Genomic DNA, 16,771 nt, shown 5'->3' with positions numbered 1-16,771 from the left:
TAAAACACAAAGAAATATGCCCTTGTTTCCCATGGTAGAGGAGGAAGTCAAACAGAAAATCTCTGAAAATAAATCCTCTTCCTAATCCCTTTTACTGTAAGGCGACAGTAACTCCGTAGAAGGGAGAAAAAAAAAAATGGACTTGTTGAAGACTAACAATGAAAGTACTGAGTTTACTACTAGTGAGATTTCATTAACAAAAACAACCAGTGCATTTCAGAGTATGTTATGCAATACTTCATAGCCAGTTTAAGCAGAACAGACATTAAAGCGACAAAAGCAGACTGTGATATTTTATCATTGTTTTTCGAAATACTTTGGTTTTCCTTTCTTTGTTAATTAGCAAAACCTAATCATCAGTGTAAATTGCTACAGTTCTGATGTAACAAATTATAACCAGAGGCTGTATCCAGATTTCCATCTGTACATTCCAATTGCACAATTTATTGACAGAGCTAAATGCAATAAATGGAGACCTCTGTTCCAGCATTATTTTTCTGTGACTGTTTTGTAACAATGCGCATAATTAAATGGATTTCTACCGAACTGTTACAAGAGTTACGCTTTTTTCTCTCTCTTTTTGGCTATGTAACTCCTCATTTTCCCTTCAGCCTTGAAATTCAGCTGAAAATCCTCATCACCAAGTTGCAAGCTTACTCAAAATCTCACAGTGCCTTTAAAATCAGGTCCTGGAGTGCTACACAAGATTTTCCTTTTCTTTTTTCATGCCTCTTTTTCCTCTTTTCTCCCTCACCTTCATAAATGTGTAACCAGTCTTTTCCCTACTCTCCGAGAAGCTGGAATTCTCTTGTACTCAAGTATCTCATCATCTTCAAATTGCTGATCCATTTAGGTCCCCCTCAAAGCCCAACTGCCCTCTTGACTTCACTGAGAGCAACCACGTGCCCCTTTTGAATTTGCAATCTCTGACTCACCTTGATTTGTATTGCTCAAGCAGTGAGAATTGAGGCCAGAAACAGCTTTTATCTACGTATCTGGTACTGCAGTCTAATCTACTGGCATGGCTGATGGCAGCACTGAATGGAGGTCTGATTACACAAATCAAACTGCAGGATTAGGACCCGAATTTGTAAATTCATAGCACAATATGAATGCTTTGGAACGATAATTATCAGCAAGCCTTGATGGCAGACAACACATTAAGAGTTTTGAAAGAAATCTCTGAAATGAGCAAAGATGGAGCTCTGATAAAGTAAGTGACAATTCTAAAACTCTTCTAACCCCACAGGTTACTTGCATTCTCCTCCTCTTATTTTATTCTATAATTAAGAGCCTCTATTCTGCCACAATTTGGAAACTGTTATCATTCAAACTGACCCATCTATAACTCAGAAAAGAACCTTTTCAACTGTTATGTGAGGAAACAAATGCAGAAGCAGGGCTGCTGCGAACTTCTGTTCACTTTGAACAACAGATGAACTCAAATATAGCTCTCGTGAGCTTTCCTTGTTTGACCTGGGGGAATCAAACCCAGGAAAGGACACAAATAGGCACATATCAGCAATCCTGTTCACTTACCCATGTTCAACAAGGAAAATGCCTGGGCTCTCTGCAGTACTTCTTTTCATGTATGTGTTAATGACCAAGTTAATTTGGCATTTCACAGCATTATGCATTGACATGGTATTTCTGGAACATCCGTCAGACATGATTTTTATGGGATGAAATGGGTTTTTTCACTGTCATTTCCTTTATCCTTTATTACATGAATTATTCCCTCTTGCCCCTCTACCAAAGCTGGAAGTTGGTCTAGTTCTCAGTCACACACTACGTGAGCTCCTATGATTTTTCAGCTTATGCCACAGGAAGCTTTCTGACCAGGATAAGGGTATGTGTCAAGCTTGACGCTGCACGCAGCGTATTTGTGTTACTACAGTTCACTATTGTTTCAGTAGTCTGTGACCCCCAATAACGTAAGTTTTTCCTCTGTCCTTGGATACCAGCAGCTGACCACTCAAATAGGAAAAAACAGCCACAGACACTTCCTTTGTCATGATGGTAACTAGGAAGAAAAGCTTCACGATAACAAGTTTGTGACTCAAGCTGTATTTTGTCGCAGCTCTGTATTTTTCTTTTTGTTGGTTTGGGCTTTTCTTGGTGTATGTGTGGGGGGGTTGAAATGAAAAAACCAGCTACAGACCAGCTGTGTGTTTTAATTCCACGACATGGGAAGTGCGCTGACAATTAACGACTTAGTTGCTGCAGCAATCTCAAAGTTTTGGCTAATTATTAGAGAAGTGCTGGATTTCCCAATCCACCCCACAATAAACAGGCATAGGCACCTACACTATAGGACTATTTCATCCCACGCAGAACCTGCAGCCTCACAGAGATTTTTTTTTTTAAAGAAAGAAACAAGAAAAAAGTCACTCGTGAGCCTCACGATAGAATCAATTAGCATACGAGTTAATGAAGTGTACTCCACACAAATCCCTGCGTCACCATACAGTCCGGGAGAACAGGAAGGCAGAAGGGAAAGGTAACTTACTGTCATTTTCAACTTGTTGGCTCTGGAACTCCTCCAAGAGGTTCTGCGCCCTCTTCTCCAGGTCAGAGCCGGGGATATTCTTTTTCAGGTAATCCAGCAACTTGATCAAGCACAGGTAGTCAGGTGGCTCTCTGAAATCCTCTGAGCACTGGTCAAGCCAGGCTCGCAAGATTGATGCTATTGCACTAAGAGCAAATACACAAGAACACACGGGTTGTAAACAGCATGTATTGATGCAATCGCATGTATCTGTATCTAATACAACAATAAAAACACAGACATTCATACCCCACGTGAAGACAGTATGAAGACTTTTTTGAGCAAGGAATTTAATTTTTATGCATGGAATCTTATTAAGATGTCACTCAGATTTTGCCAGGGACTTCAGTGAAGTTGCTCCTGATTTGCCCTCCTCCAAGTGGATCCCATTATAGTCCCCAAATGAAAACTAATAAAGACCCAAATCCACTTAAGCTATATTGAGACTCTTCTATTAAATTCAGGACATCAAATAATGATAGAATAGAACAGATTATTTCCGTTGGAAGGGACCTCCAACGATCATCTAGTCCGACTGCCTGACCACTTCAGGGCTGACCAAAAGTTACAGCACGTTGTTAAGGGCATTGTCCAAATGCCTCTCAAACACTGACAGCCTTGGGGCATCGACCACCTCTCTGGGAAGCCTGTTCCAGGGTCTGACCACCCTCTCAGTAAAGAAATGCTTCCTAATGCCCAGCCTGACCCTCCCCCAGCACAGCCTTGAACCATTCCCACACACCCTGTCCCTGGATCCCAGGGAGAAGAGCTCAGCACCTCCCTCTCCACGTCCCCTCCTCAGGAAGCTGCAGAGAGCCATGAGGTCGCCCCTCAGCCTCCTTTTCTCCAAACCAGACAAGCCCAAAGTCCTCAGCCGCTCCTCACAGGACATGCCTCCAGCCCTGCCACCACCTTAGCTGCCCTCCTCTGGACACATTCAGGGCAGCAGCTTCCCTGTGGAAGCGCTAAATCAAACACTTCCTCTGCTGCCCTTCCTCCCATCAATTGCTGCTGCCAGGTCTAGGGACCAAACTGAAGCTGCATCGTCCTCCACACCGTACTACTCATGATCTGCTGTCTTAGTAGAAAGACTGAATGAAACCTTGGGTGAAAAAGCAGTCTAAGCCTGAACCTAACCCCCGTGAACACACACAGTGAGATTGCCTCATCTGTGAAGATAAAACCCTAATCGTGACACGTGCAGCATGGGCAGCACTGTGCTGCCAGTGCCCAGTATCAAGCTTGAAGCGCCAAGATAGCTGAACCCAGAAGACAGATTGGCCTCGCTAATCTCAGGGTGAAATGCGTAACAAAAATATATCAGCAGAACCTTGATTTTACCCTTAGCTCAAAGACAGGGAGGGTTTGTCAAATGATACCATGCAAAAAGGTATCTCGGTTATGCTGGAAGAGGAACGCTTAAGGAGTTATAGGAGCACTGGATCTTGTCCAGGAAAGTTATCACACACCTTCTTAGACACATGTAGCTAAAAAGACACCAACTGCAGAGAACTGCCCATGGACAATCCTTCTACAGACTGAGGGGGATGAGGGGAAACCAGAGCTGATGCATCAACGCGGTTTCCACCCTGCCTGAAACGGAGGGAAGTGATCTGTTTACCTCCTTTTCCTGGTTTATGTAGGTTTTAACCCACACCCACCTATTAGATTGGTACTTAGATACTCCACAAATGTATGCTTATGGGAATTTCTTTAAATCCTGTCTTTTGCAGGGACTTTCCATCATTTCAACTTGATTTTGTAATAAGACTTAAAATTTATGCTATGGTTTTCCAGAAATAACTCACAGTGTTGTTGACAAATTTCAACTGAGTGTGAAAAAAACTGGACAAAGTCTGCAAAAATAACCAAATTTCTTCAAGTTTTAAGAAACTTCAAGCCTGGATAAAAAAAAAGTAACGATCAACTTTTTTTTTTTTTCCTGCTGCATTTTCTGTGAGATCTTTGGTTCGTCATAGCAATGTGCCGGTAAATCAGCATGTATATTTTGGTGCACTGTGAGCACTGGCCACAGTACATATTACAGGCTGGGAAAACACAGACAGCATGTCAAAAAACTTTTTAAAGAGAATTTTGTTCACGTGAGCTGACAGAGAGATTAGGGAAAAGGACTTTTGTGTGCAGTCACATAACATGACACACTGGCCACGGCCACAGTCTCTTAATCACCTACTGTGACAGAGTAGGACATAACGTGAAAGGGAAAAAGCCCCTTGTTCCAGAATAAAAGGCATAATAAACCTCTAAACTTCCTGAGAAAAGGAATTCCTGACGATTTCCCCTGTGACACTGAAACCATCCCTGTATTTCAAATCTCTTCCAGCCAGTAGCCGTAAATGCTGCTGCAGGCACGAGAGGTGACTTACAGGTATTGCTGTCGTGGAAAGCAGGGGAAGATGTTTAGGAGAGAAGAAACAGGTTTATAGAGAAACAGATCTCATGAGCTCCACTGCCACCAGAAAAACAGCTGAGATGACCAAGTGACAACAGCCCTGGTTTGCAGCAGGTCCTATTCACTTCTACAAACGCTTAGGGCCGTGCTGTGTAGTTAGCTGTGAGAGCTCAGCCCTCCAATGACCGTATTTTTCACACCTACAGAAACCTTCCCCGATACCTGTTCTAATAACCCCACTTCACAAGACCCTCGTGTAATAACAGTATCCCATACTCCCAATGATATTCCATGAAGAGAAGGGCCACGCTCTCAGTAAAAACCTCCAACCCCGAGTATCCAGTCAGACACACTGATGTGTCAGCTCAAAGAACATCTGTGCTCTGTGCTCCTGATAATCAGGCACTTGGCTTTTAAAGTTCAAATCCTCAAAAAAAACAGATATAGTGGCTCACATCTATCGTGTTAATAGCTGCAAATGGACAAGCATACTAGGAGGACCTCTCCTTCCTCAGTTTATGAGATCATGAGAGGAATTCAAATATGAACATAGATTTCACATGTAGACAACGAGGAACCCAAAAGCCAACCCACAAAATTCCATATCAGAGTTGCAAACAGATACTGGCACGTTTGTTCTGCAAGTAGGGAAACCACAGTAATACCTGGTTAACTCAGCTGCTCAGTGGCATTCAAAATAAACCAGTAGTTAAGAAAGAGTAAAGACAGTTTCTCCCACTCTCCTTGTCTCATCTTAACCGTATTGGTTTTTCCTCAAAACTCAATTAACTTTTAATCCCATATAGATATCACTTTAGAAGTCCTATCCAGTTTAGTCTCTTGCTTCTTCTGTTTCTTTCTCTGATATTGTGGCAACTTAGAATTTCTAATTAGAGTATTTGGAAATCCGTCAGTAATACTGTTTGGTTAGGCTTGCTCTCAGGAGAAAGTCTGGAATTACAGTTGTACAAAAAGTATTTACAACCGAAAATTAACATGCAAACATGTTCTGGATTTCAGGTTTCATTGCAAACGTGAAACACAGATTGTGTAGCCTGGAAGACTCTCTTCACATCTGAAACCCATTTTGGACCGAATTTTCACAACTCTGCTCAGACAAAGCTTCCACCATACATGCAACAAGCACAGCCTTCATAGTTTAGGTCAGTGGTGGCCAAACTTTTTATCTGGAGCTTCAGGACTATTTTTCTCAGTCAGGACAGGTGTCACACAACAGGCAGTGCTCCACGACCACCACCGCGAAGCTAACAGTGCCAGCTCAGCTCCACGTCCCAAGGCGCAAGGAAGGCCACAACAGACAGGTGCCCACTGGGATGCTCCCAAGCTCTCACTCCACCCTCCACTCTCCTCACATTTTTAATCGCCCTCTCTAGCCCCACACATACCCGGAACACTGTGTCACAGCAGCACTCAGTCACAAATGCCACTGGCCTATGCCCACGGTATTTTCATTTCTTTTCCACCACAGGCAGGGGAACACCGTGCCTCACTCCATGCCCTAATTGTGTATTTCCTCCTGCTCTGCGCCCCTTTTTTCCCCATCCACATCACAAACTCACCATCACCCCTACTGACTTCACCACCAAAAACTAGGCTGAGGATTCTTTCCTTATGAGCATTTATGCGTTCAGCAATGATTTGGAAGAAGGAGCCTCTCCACAGGATAAGTTCTTGTACTAATATTGTTCACATGCTCTTTATACTAAGCTCAGTTTCCAGAGGCTTGGTTGATGGCTACTTTCATAAACTGAAGAGTAAACAGAGTTTAAGACAGACCCAGTATCCCAGAGCAGGGTGAAGAGTTCACAGCTGTTACAGACACTGATTTTTGCCAGCAAAATCATTTCAGTCAAAAGGGGACATAGGAAAGAGGAAAAAAGGTACGCTGTGCCCTACTGACCTCCTGTCGCCTGTTTAATTAGTGTGTCAGGGAGAGACACTTTCTGAAAGCGGGTTGGAGAATTGCCCCTATCTTGCAGTAGCTTTACATTTGCTGTCCTTGAGAAGAAACTCCCTGTACTCGACAGACCCAGAGACAGATAGGAACGGGGGCCTTCCAAGATCTCAGACAGGAAAGAAACATCACAGACTACATTTTTCATGGGCTGATTATGAGCTATAAATTTTTTTCCTTTCCTGCCTGTAAGAAAAATTTTTTTAATGTTTAACTCCTCTTCTGCCAACCGCAGTCTCTGGGCTCTGGTCAGCAATGCTTTCAAGCTTCACATCTATCAGAAAGTCTTCTGATTTCCAGCTTTGCTTGAAGCCCATCTCTGAAGGTTTCAGTAATCAAAATCTATCTGCTGTTAGGTGGAAGAAGAGTATCTGATCCTGTCATTTATGAACTGGAAACACAGAACAACTCATCCAGTCATATTTACCCACGAGCTACCACAAAACATGATGAGACTGCGGCAGCTCCAAGTCTAACCTCTCTGTTAAGCTGAGCTAGCAGGGCACAGAGGAGGTGGAAAATGAGGCCTTCGTATCACATAGCCACAAGTGATTCAAGAGCTTACACGGAGATTCTGCATAGTCTTTTCTCAACTGGGAAGACAGCTATAGCTCTGGTCCTGAAGAGGTCTGTGTGGGAATTAAGAGATCATTTCATGCCAAAAAGGCAAAAGCAGTGTTTTCTTTCCCACCACAATTATTTCTAAAAAATGAGTAGAAGGGAGTCTCAACAATTAAGGAGAATAAGGAGAACCTCAGTAGCAAAAAATACATTAAATGTTTGATTTCTTATGAAATTAGACAGAAACATGCACTAAACTATCTGTAATTTGCCAAAGCATGCTTCAGACCATCAATGGAATGATCTGTACAGAGGGCTATTCCCTCTCCTCCACTGTCCAAGCAATAGCTTTCAGGCTTGCTCACACAGACTAAATTAGGTCAGCTGTATCTTCTCAGTTTTGTTTGTTAAATAACAACATGGGCAGTTAAGTGTCGGCTTTGAATCAGGGGTAAAACGTATGTAAACTGCAAGCAAAGGTTGATGTAAGAGTAACTTCTCACACTCAGTCCACTTATAGATAACACGCTGATGACTTCCAGCAAATGACCTGCTCTTTTGATTTGGGAGGAACCAGCTGAATAGCATACAGGGAAACTTCTGCATGTAAAGTCACTAAGGGAATAGCTAGACTAGTTGTTCTTTGTTTTAATTGAGATGCCAATCATTATTTTTCTTTGCTCTTCTAATTATTCTTTTTTGCTTGGTTCGGGTTGTTTTTGTAACTCTCCCACTCTTCCTTTGCTTACACTGCCCTGGGTTTGACTCTGCTTCTCATGTAACCACATTGGTTTCTGCTGTTGTTTTAGCTTAATTGGCTTTACTGGAATGAATGCTGATTGCTGCTCTCCCAAATGCATCTTAACTGCTTCCCACCATGGATTTCCCAGGCATCAGAAAACTTCCAGCCAATTTTCTTCCATTTGTCTCACATTCCTTTGGTGTCTGTTCTCCTGGAGCACAATGTTTCAGGACCAGTTTTATTCCTGCAGTACTGTAACTGTGCACATTGTTTTCCAGCAGGACTGTTAACTTCAGCAGGAAACAAAAGATAAGTTTTCTGTCAGGAAGGTCTAAATCCACAAGAAGCCATGGGACAATGTTTGTTTATCACTATGAGAAACCCCAAATGCTGCAGTATTACACTGAAGGTTCTGGTATTTGCTACTGTAATGCAGAAGAGGAGGGGTGAACAAGCAAGACATGCCATGTGGTAACTTAATAGTTCCTTAATTTTCATTATTTGAACTGTTTTACCCAATTGCTGTGGAATGAAACAAGGAGATTTCAGTTTAGCTTCAAGTTGCTTTGTCTGCGGTTTTCAATCATGCCACATGCCAAGTTTTAATAACAAATAAACTCCATATTTTGATAATAAAGGAGATGCAACTAGGAGCTGACATTCAAGACAACAAAAAAAGCCCCAAGTATTCTGATTCATTTCTGTGGCCTGTCATTCATTTGAGGGAGAGCACCACCAATCTACTCCAAATCAGCAAACCAAATCCAGTAGCAGTAGGAAACCACAACCTTATACTCCAAGAGGAAGCTTCAAAGGACTTTCACTGTTACTCGAGCTCATTTAGTATTTAAAAGCCTCAGGACTCAGCCATGGCGGTCCTTGGGACTGCAGAAGAGGAGAGAGTTTGAGGGCCTAAAGGTATTTTACTTTTTGTACTACATAAACCGTTTCTGCTTCTCATTCAGCTCATCCAACTCCAGTAAGAATCCTCCCTTTTACAGCACTGGGGATGTGAGTACACAATGTAGACAGGAAAAAAAATAATTAAAATTTTCATTTGAAACCTCATACTGCAACCAGGAGACCAGTTTTCTGGTTCTACCACTTTCTCTTTAGTTTCCTTGAGAAATAGAACCTAAACTGGGATTTATAAAAGTTCTTAAACTTTCTTTGGTTTCATCAGAAAGAGAGATGTAAATGTAGGGATCAGCACACGGCTCACTGTTACAGCTTGGACTTCCCTTTCATTGCCTTTGCCCTGGCTGCAGAGTCTCTTACTAGCTACAAATGCAAGAGTTATTTCTACGTACAGAGGGAGACGGCATGCTTTCTTCTCTCCCCATTATATTTACCAACATGCCTAAAGGGTATCTCTAAAGAAAACGTACCCATGTTAGACCTCTGGAAAGCAAGCAAACAAAAAATCATGGTCCAAGTCCATGGACCAAGATGGCAACATCTGCCTCTAGGAAAACCGCAGGTAATCTCAGGTTTGTACTACTATAGGTTTGAGCAAGGTCTTCAAGTAACTAGATTCAGTTAACATTAAACTAATAGTCCCTAAATGCAAACATCACAGGCAAGCCTGGACTGCCAGGCGGGCCATTTTCCTGTGTGTGCTGAACAGGAATCAATCACTTCTGGGAACTTCACTGACAGAAATCTTTAAAACTCGTGGCAACAAGCTCAGCACCTTTTATCCATGAAGTGTGATGCGCTGCATCAGCTCTCCAGGTCTCGCGAGCCTAGCAAGTCATCTCGGTGACATGGCCTCAGCACTGTTTCGGACCCTCATGTTACTCAGAGGCATCTCAGTAGCCAGTGAAGCTACCAACTTCCAAAAGGTACAAGCAGCTATGATATTTCATACTTCAAAGGTTTTATGGTTCTTTCTCTGTCCTCAGTCAGCTCCAGCCAGGTCTCTAATTCCTATCTTCTGGGAAAGAAGTATTCTGCTCCTTTAATACATCACCTTTTTAAATTCATGGAGTCTGTGGTTTGGGTATAGTTGTCTGCCAGCAGTGGATTGCCCAGAGATCAAAATGAACACCATCTTTCAGTAGCAGGAGGGAAATGGGGCACAAGGTATTTCACAGAGCATTCTGCGTAGAAAACTCAGCCTTTTAACAGGGAGTTAAAAGTTAACTGAGGAACTCTCCTGCTCTGAATAGAGATCACCGTGATCAGGCCATATCACCAAAAGCATTGTTTCTAACTATCTCATAGCCAATACACACAACCATTTCAGGAGGACTGAAGTCCCCAAACAGCATTAGTTGCTTGCCTGGCTGATCCCCTTCCCAGAATATGTAGAGGTACTTGAGGTCTCTTGGACCTGACTATCTTATTTAAATTTCCCATGACTCCTGGCTGATGTGTAGAGTCTCCACATCAGACACGAGCAAGAGAAACTACTTTATTTCTTTTTGCTCTACTTTCCTTTCTCGTTTGCTTTTTGTCAGGTTGCATGTACCAAACCACACATTTGAACTATACAACCTCACTTAAAAACTAAGACGTAATTGAATTATAGCACAAATTCTCTACAGTTCATGTAATGTGTACTATGACATGGACCTCTCTTTAATTCTTAATGCTGCTCATCATGCTGATAATTTTTTATTGTGTCTAATGTATGTATGGTTTTATTCTGAATTGTCACATGTCTTGGTGTGTTATATCTACTCTTTTCTCTCTGAAAGTCAACAGAAGTCCTAAGCTAAAAAACATGTAGTGCACACAAAGAACTCTGAAGACAACGACGACCTAAGATGAGGAGGCAACTCTGTCACACCTCAACACAAAAGCATGCAGAACTGAGAAACAGCACCAGGCAATCCTGTTTATATGAAGCAAGGAGGAGCACAAAGAATTCCTTATTAGAGTAGATAGAGGGTCAAGTAAGTTACTCCTTACAACTCTCTTATCTGACAATTAAGAGAGGCATGGCATCATATTTCTGGAAACACAGGCTGAAGTCCATCTAACTCAGACATTTGACTGGAATATCTGATCTTTTCTGGACTTTATTCTTCTGTTACTTGTCATCACGAACTGACTGAAAGTAGTGAGAACTTTGGAAAGCAAGCTACTGAACATGAAAAGCTAAGGTGGGTTCTGATACTAAAAAAAAAGAAAAAGCTTAGAGCTATGCATGACAGGTTTTTTTAAGCTCACAACACTTTTGATGGTGTTCAGAGCTTACTCATAGCTCTAAGGTCCAAGCTGCCTGTGTACTTTTAAAGTTACAAAATTACAGTACCTTTGTTTAAACTGTGTATTACTGAATGCAGTTTTAAAGAAAAGGGCAATAACAATAAAAAACCCAAAAGGCATTTTGCATTAGATGTAATTAAGTCAGATCCCTTTTGAAAAATATAATTTTTTTGACCACTCCATCCAGCAGCCCAAAAATGACAGGAATGATGCTTAAGTGACCAGGGGAAGATCCCCTTGGCAGAATGGATCCCTAGAAAGCACATTTCTGAACATAGCTGAAGTGATCTTGGGTCAGTAACAACTACATGTCACTGCAACAAGTGTGAGAAGTAACTGCTGGCTCAGACCCGGAATTTGGAAACACAAGGGCGGGTTTATAGCTCCCACAAGTCTCTCAAAGGAGGCTGTGCCACAAGCGCACTCCAGCCCTAGCATGGCACTTGCAGGTTCTGAGATAAACACCGAGTGCAATGCTAAAATAACAATAATTTAAAAAATTATGTACATCATGCATTTTCCTTCTCAAATTATATCACAACTCTGTACTACAAGTACAAAAAGGACAAAGAATTTCAACATAGAAAGTAGTAAGCTGTGGGCTTACAGTACACCACATACAACACTATTCCTCCCATGTGTACCTAAGACTTTGCAAAAAACCCTCCTTCTTTAAAGCTCCTTGAGATATTTAGAGTCATAAATTCTTCTCCTGCAGTCGTTTTTAACTTCTGCAGCATTTTTTTGTGTCAAACCAGTGGAAATTCTTTAAATTGCATCCCCATTTCTAATGTCTCAAACGGATTTTTAAAGCATCTGAACAAGAGGAGTCTCTAACGAATGCAGATGATCTCTGGCCACAGACCACGGGCTTCCCCAGGAGATATTTCTCCTCTGAGGAATACAGAGTTAATGGTAAGAAATAACATGGCTCTAATGCTTCTTCCTCTTATTTCTCCAAGTCATACAAAACTGAGAGCACAATTATATCATGTTTCTGTTTTATGAGAAAAGAGGGCAAATGCAATTATATGGGAATTATCCCAGACAAGAGAAAACCTGAACTACGAGAACTACGTGTTTCACAACAGGACTACAAAGCCAACCTCTTCTCCAGATATCATTAATCATATATAAGAGACAAGTAGCCAGAGCAACCGAGAGCAATGGAAATTTTTAAGGCAGGAAAGTGAATTCACATTTATACAGGGTCTCTTAAAACACATATACCTGACAAATTACTTTGTTGACAACTTCATTGTTGAGCTTTCTCTAAGTAAGTAGTTGGGTAACAGGTATCAAATTCAGACATAAAAGGTATCTTACGAGGGCCAAAGTATCAAAATTAGCTCTGTTGACTGTATTAATGAAAATTATGTCAGATAAACTTATCAGAAATTGTGCTACCACAGGAATAGGACCACAGACTCCATCCATTTGTCAGTCTCGGGCTGTGCAAAGGCATTATATGACGATAACATGCCAAGAGGGAAGACATCATTGATGCAGCAGGAAGCAACTAGGCAAGGGGTATATGATAAACTATGCATATGTCAGTAGGAAAACAATTCCATTTAAAAAAAAACCCCAAAACAATAAAACAAACATGCTCCTACTAAATGCTATCTCACTTGCATACTCACCTCCAGGTGTAAAAAAAATTGATGCACTCTGCCCAAAGCCCAAGTGACACTAATGTCAATATTACTTCCAATCCTTTTCTCTCCATCTCATAATCAAGCTCCTTTGGATCCATGAGAAGGCAGTTGGGGGACTAATCCCAGCACGATTTATACTGGTGAAATTATTGTCCTCATCCCCAATATAAATGCTTAATCTATTTTGCAGGAAGGGTACTGCTTTAGCTCATATTCTATGGCTGGACTGACTGAGAAAGGGGGAAGTCAAATGGTTTGCCCAAAGCTGGAGGAGACCCTAGAGCTCATTTTGGATGGGAGTGTGGGAATCCACTGGCTGCCTAGTATTGCCTCTACCCACTACATAACACTGCCTCTTGGTGCTTGTGAGGAATTTTTAACTACCAGCTGTTCTCTGATGAGTTCTCATGGCAAAACGGGAGGAAGATACTGATAGCTCTCTGTCACAGCAGCCAGAAAAAAAATCAGAGAATTGAGTCTCATGGGGCAAGAGGAACAGCCCAAATCATTAGAGCTTCTAGCTTTCTGTCCTTGCTAAGTGCTAAAAAAAATAAACTAACAAGTGACAATCATTTGTTTCTAACTAAAGCCTTTGAGAATCCTGTATCATTACAGACATTAAGCAAGCTCTACATTTCTTCTTGTCAGAGACAGCTACTGAAACGCTCACAGCCAAGGAGCTTTTACCAATTTATCTCTGGTGGTTAAACAAAACAGTTTCTGCATGAGTGACGGAAGGCAAAGCGACCCCACTGTCCAACCAATCCATTCAGACAACGGAGGACGGGAAGGTGTTCAGTATGTTAATGGCACGTTTCTGGACTGGGGATATTTGAACCATTTTAAGCCAGACTCGAAACCCCCCTAATCCCAACACACAAGCCATCAGAAAAGCATGGAGGTAAGAAGTGGGAAGACCATGCTCAGTATTGTAGAATAGAATTGAATCGACAGTCTGCCTGAATCTCAGGAATGAAAATAGTGCAGCGTATTTCTCAGTCTTGATTGGACTGTGTGATATGTGGACACGGTAGAAGAGTTCAACATTTTTCTTCCACCTCAAAACAAAAGGAAGTTAAAGGCTTCTTCTTCAGTCACATCTTGAGAAATCAGTGCACTGATAAAAAAATTTAAGGTTTTCTTAACTGGTGGAAGCTGAGAAATTCATAGAAAAACAATCCTCAGTAATGCTGACAAGAATAGAGCATCTTCATGCTGTGATCAAATATAATGTTGCAGCTACTCTTTACTGCCACAATGCATGCAAACCACAGATCATACAGATGTCAAAGAACAAATGCTGATGACCTAAGGCACATTTTACAGCCGATGTCTAAAGATAAAATGCACTTTCATATGATGCTAGGAGGATAACCAAACCACTTTTTTCCCCTTTAACTGCACTTCAAAACAGCTTTGCTATTTTTCTTGCAAATAGGATGACTTCAGAATTTAAATCTCACTCTTAAAAGCAACACTGTAAATCATAGGGGCACTAATGGCAAAGACACATGCATACACACGCTGCCTGAAACAACCTCAGCTTTGGTCTGCAGACACTGTTGTTATGCAGAATGAAATCAGTCATAAGCAATAATCATTTACCACTATAGATAAAGCAGGGGAAACAAACACTCCTCCTTTGTTTAATCAGCAAACTGTTGGCCTAGATGTGTTCATCTCATGCTTAATTCTGAGACAATTTCCCTGACAGAAAGATCTCTGGGTTATATGATTGGATATGTTACCAGACAGTTGATAGTTGGCCTTTACACAAGCCTGTTTAAGCAAGCAGACAGTGCTGTGAAATTTCAAAGGAAACAACATCTATGCTGCCCACATCCTCCCCCAGTACCGAATCCTGACTGGGGCTTGCTGTGCAAAATAACAGTGCAAAACCACACTTACGTCCTGAGTACTGTTTTGGATTCGGAGCAATTCTGGCTTCCATCTTCTTCACAGCTTGGGGTCTCCAGGTTTCCGTGCCTGAAAAATGAGATGGGTGTTTAGAGGAACCCCTACTGAATAAAAGCAAAATCCTAAATAGCATAAGTCATATACAATTCGCATAAACAACTAAAAAGCTCAAACTACAAATATGGAATCTAACACTTGGGAGAAATTAAGGAGCTTGAAGATTATTTCACTTAGGACAAAAAAATCCTAAAGAGACAGACAGTGTCTTCCAACCTAGTTTGTTAATTTATATGAAGCAGCCTGCACACAGGAGGAATCAACCAAAACAGTTTCTTTGCTCACAGCTCCAAGACCCTTTCTGCCTGTTTGCACTCCATCCTTTCCCAGAGCAATATTCCAGTGTGCAATGAGGCTGTAACACAACCACTTTCTCCAACACAGCTTCTGTTTCTCTAGTATTTGTCACTTCTTGTAACTCCAAGAGTGATTTCACACAAAGTTTTCTAGGTGGCAAGTGCCCACTTGCGCCAAAACTACTGACACAGTTGTCAGGAGTGGCAATGGCCCACGGCACTGTGAAAATTACCACTGGGAAAGAGGAAACCATGGGCACAACTCCAAAAGTGCAAAGCAAAATCTCTTACCTACACAGGCAGCGCATGTGCCTTGAAGGCAGGATTATGCACTTCACTTTCAATGGGAGTGCCCACTGCCTCAGATATACAGCTCCATAAAGAATTTCATGGTTCCTTACAGGCAGCTTTAATGAAGGCGGACAATTACTCACAGTCCAGAATAAGGCAAGCTGATTTTACACATTCTGTGCTCAACTAATTGTGTCAGGCACCTGAAATTAATCTGAATAGTTAGGAGAATAAGTGCATCTTTAAGTGTTTGTGCTACAACATCCTGGTAACATCACATAGAGAACATGGAGCAGGCTGTCAGTTTGTGTCCAGGAGGTTCATGTCAGACTGTAACAAATTCATCCAAGATGTTTCAAAGGACAAAAATAAGAGGTGGTAGTTTTATGCTCCTCTGAAGTATCAGTCCAAGGCTTCATACGCAAGAATCCCAGATCTGTACAGAAAGTCAACTAGTGCAACTGAATTCAAACTTGCGGGCACCAGATCTGCTAGATTATAAATAAAAGGTTTTTGCACCACCATCTATCACCCTCATACTGATATTCTACACTACGATGGCTCACAGTCTCAGAACTCCACAATACTTTAAAAAAAAGAACTTAAATTTCAACAATCTTATGACAAGGGCTTAATGCCGGACAATTCCACTGTGGATGGGGAAGCTGAGGCAGAGAGAGATCAACGGTTTGCATACATTCCACTGCACTGCAAAGTAAACCCAAACTAATGAAGGCAAACAAGTAATCCCTCTGATAGGAGCAGCATAGCCACAGTCATAATGAGGTCAGCTTGGGCTTACTTAGCCTTGAGAATTCTGCGCTAAGACCACTTGAATTATCTGAAACAGCTCATTTAAAACCAGATCTTGCATCTCCAACTAAACTGCAGGTAGACATAACAAAAAATTATTTGCTTCAGTTGTTACCACATATCTGTGACAAAGTTGAGAACAAATCATGACTGCTTGACCCCAATAGCTTAGTCTGACCAATACATTGTCTCTCACTCAACCCAAGTTCCCACATTAGTGGTGAAGACTTAAGAAATCTCAGCATTTTATCTGTTCAGAAAAAAAAAAAAAAAGGCGTAACACA

The 16,771-nt window shown here is 41.6% G+C and overlaps 1 protein-coding gene across 2 annotated transcripts in view; it reads right to left on the bottom strand.

Moving 5' to 3' along the window:
- Positions 1–16,771, bottom strand: part of RGL1 (ral guanine nucleotide dissociation stimulator like 1) — a 77,020-nt gene that overhangs the window by 23,309 nt on the left and 36,940 nt on the right. For both annotated transcript variants that reach the window (XM_074833108.1, XM_074833109.1), the window contains exons 4-5: positions 15,022–15,099; positions 2,510–2,694 (exon numbers count right to left, since the gene is read on the bottom strand). In XM_074833108.1, the coding sequence (XP_074689209.1) occupies positions 2,510–2,694; positions 15,022–15,099 (263 nt within the window). The remainder of the gene's footprint in view (positions 1–2,509; positions 2,695–15,021; positions 15,100–16,771) is intronic.

This window comes from Strix aluco, chromosome 8, assembly GCF_031877795.1.
Source record: "Strix aluco isolate bStrAlu1 chromosome 8, bStrAlu1.hap1, whole genome shotgun sequence".
In the NCBI taxonomy this organism is placed as follows: Eukaryota; Metazoa; Chordata; class Aves; order Strigiformes; family Strigidae; genus Strix; species Strix aluco.
This window is presented reverse-complemented; position numbering and strand designations above follow the sequence as displayed.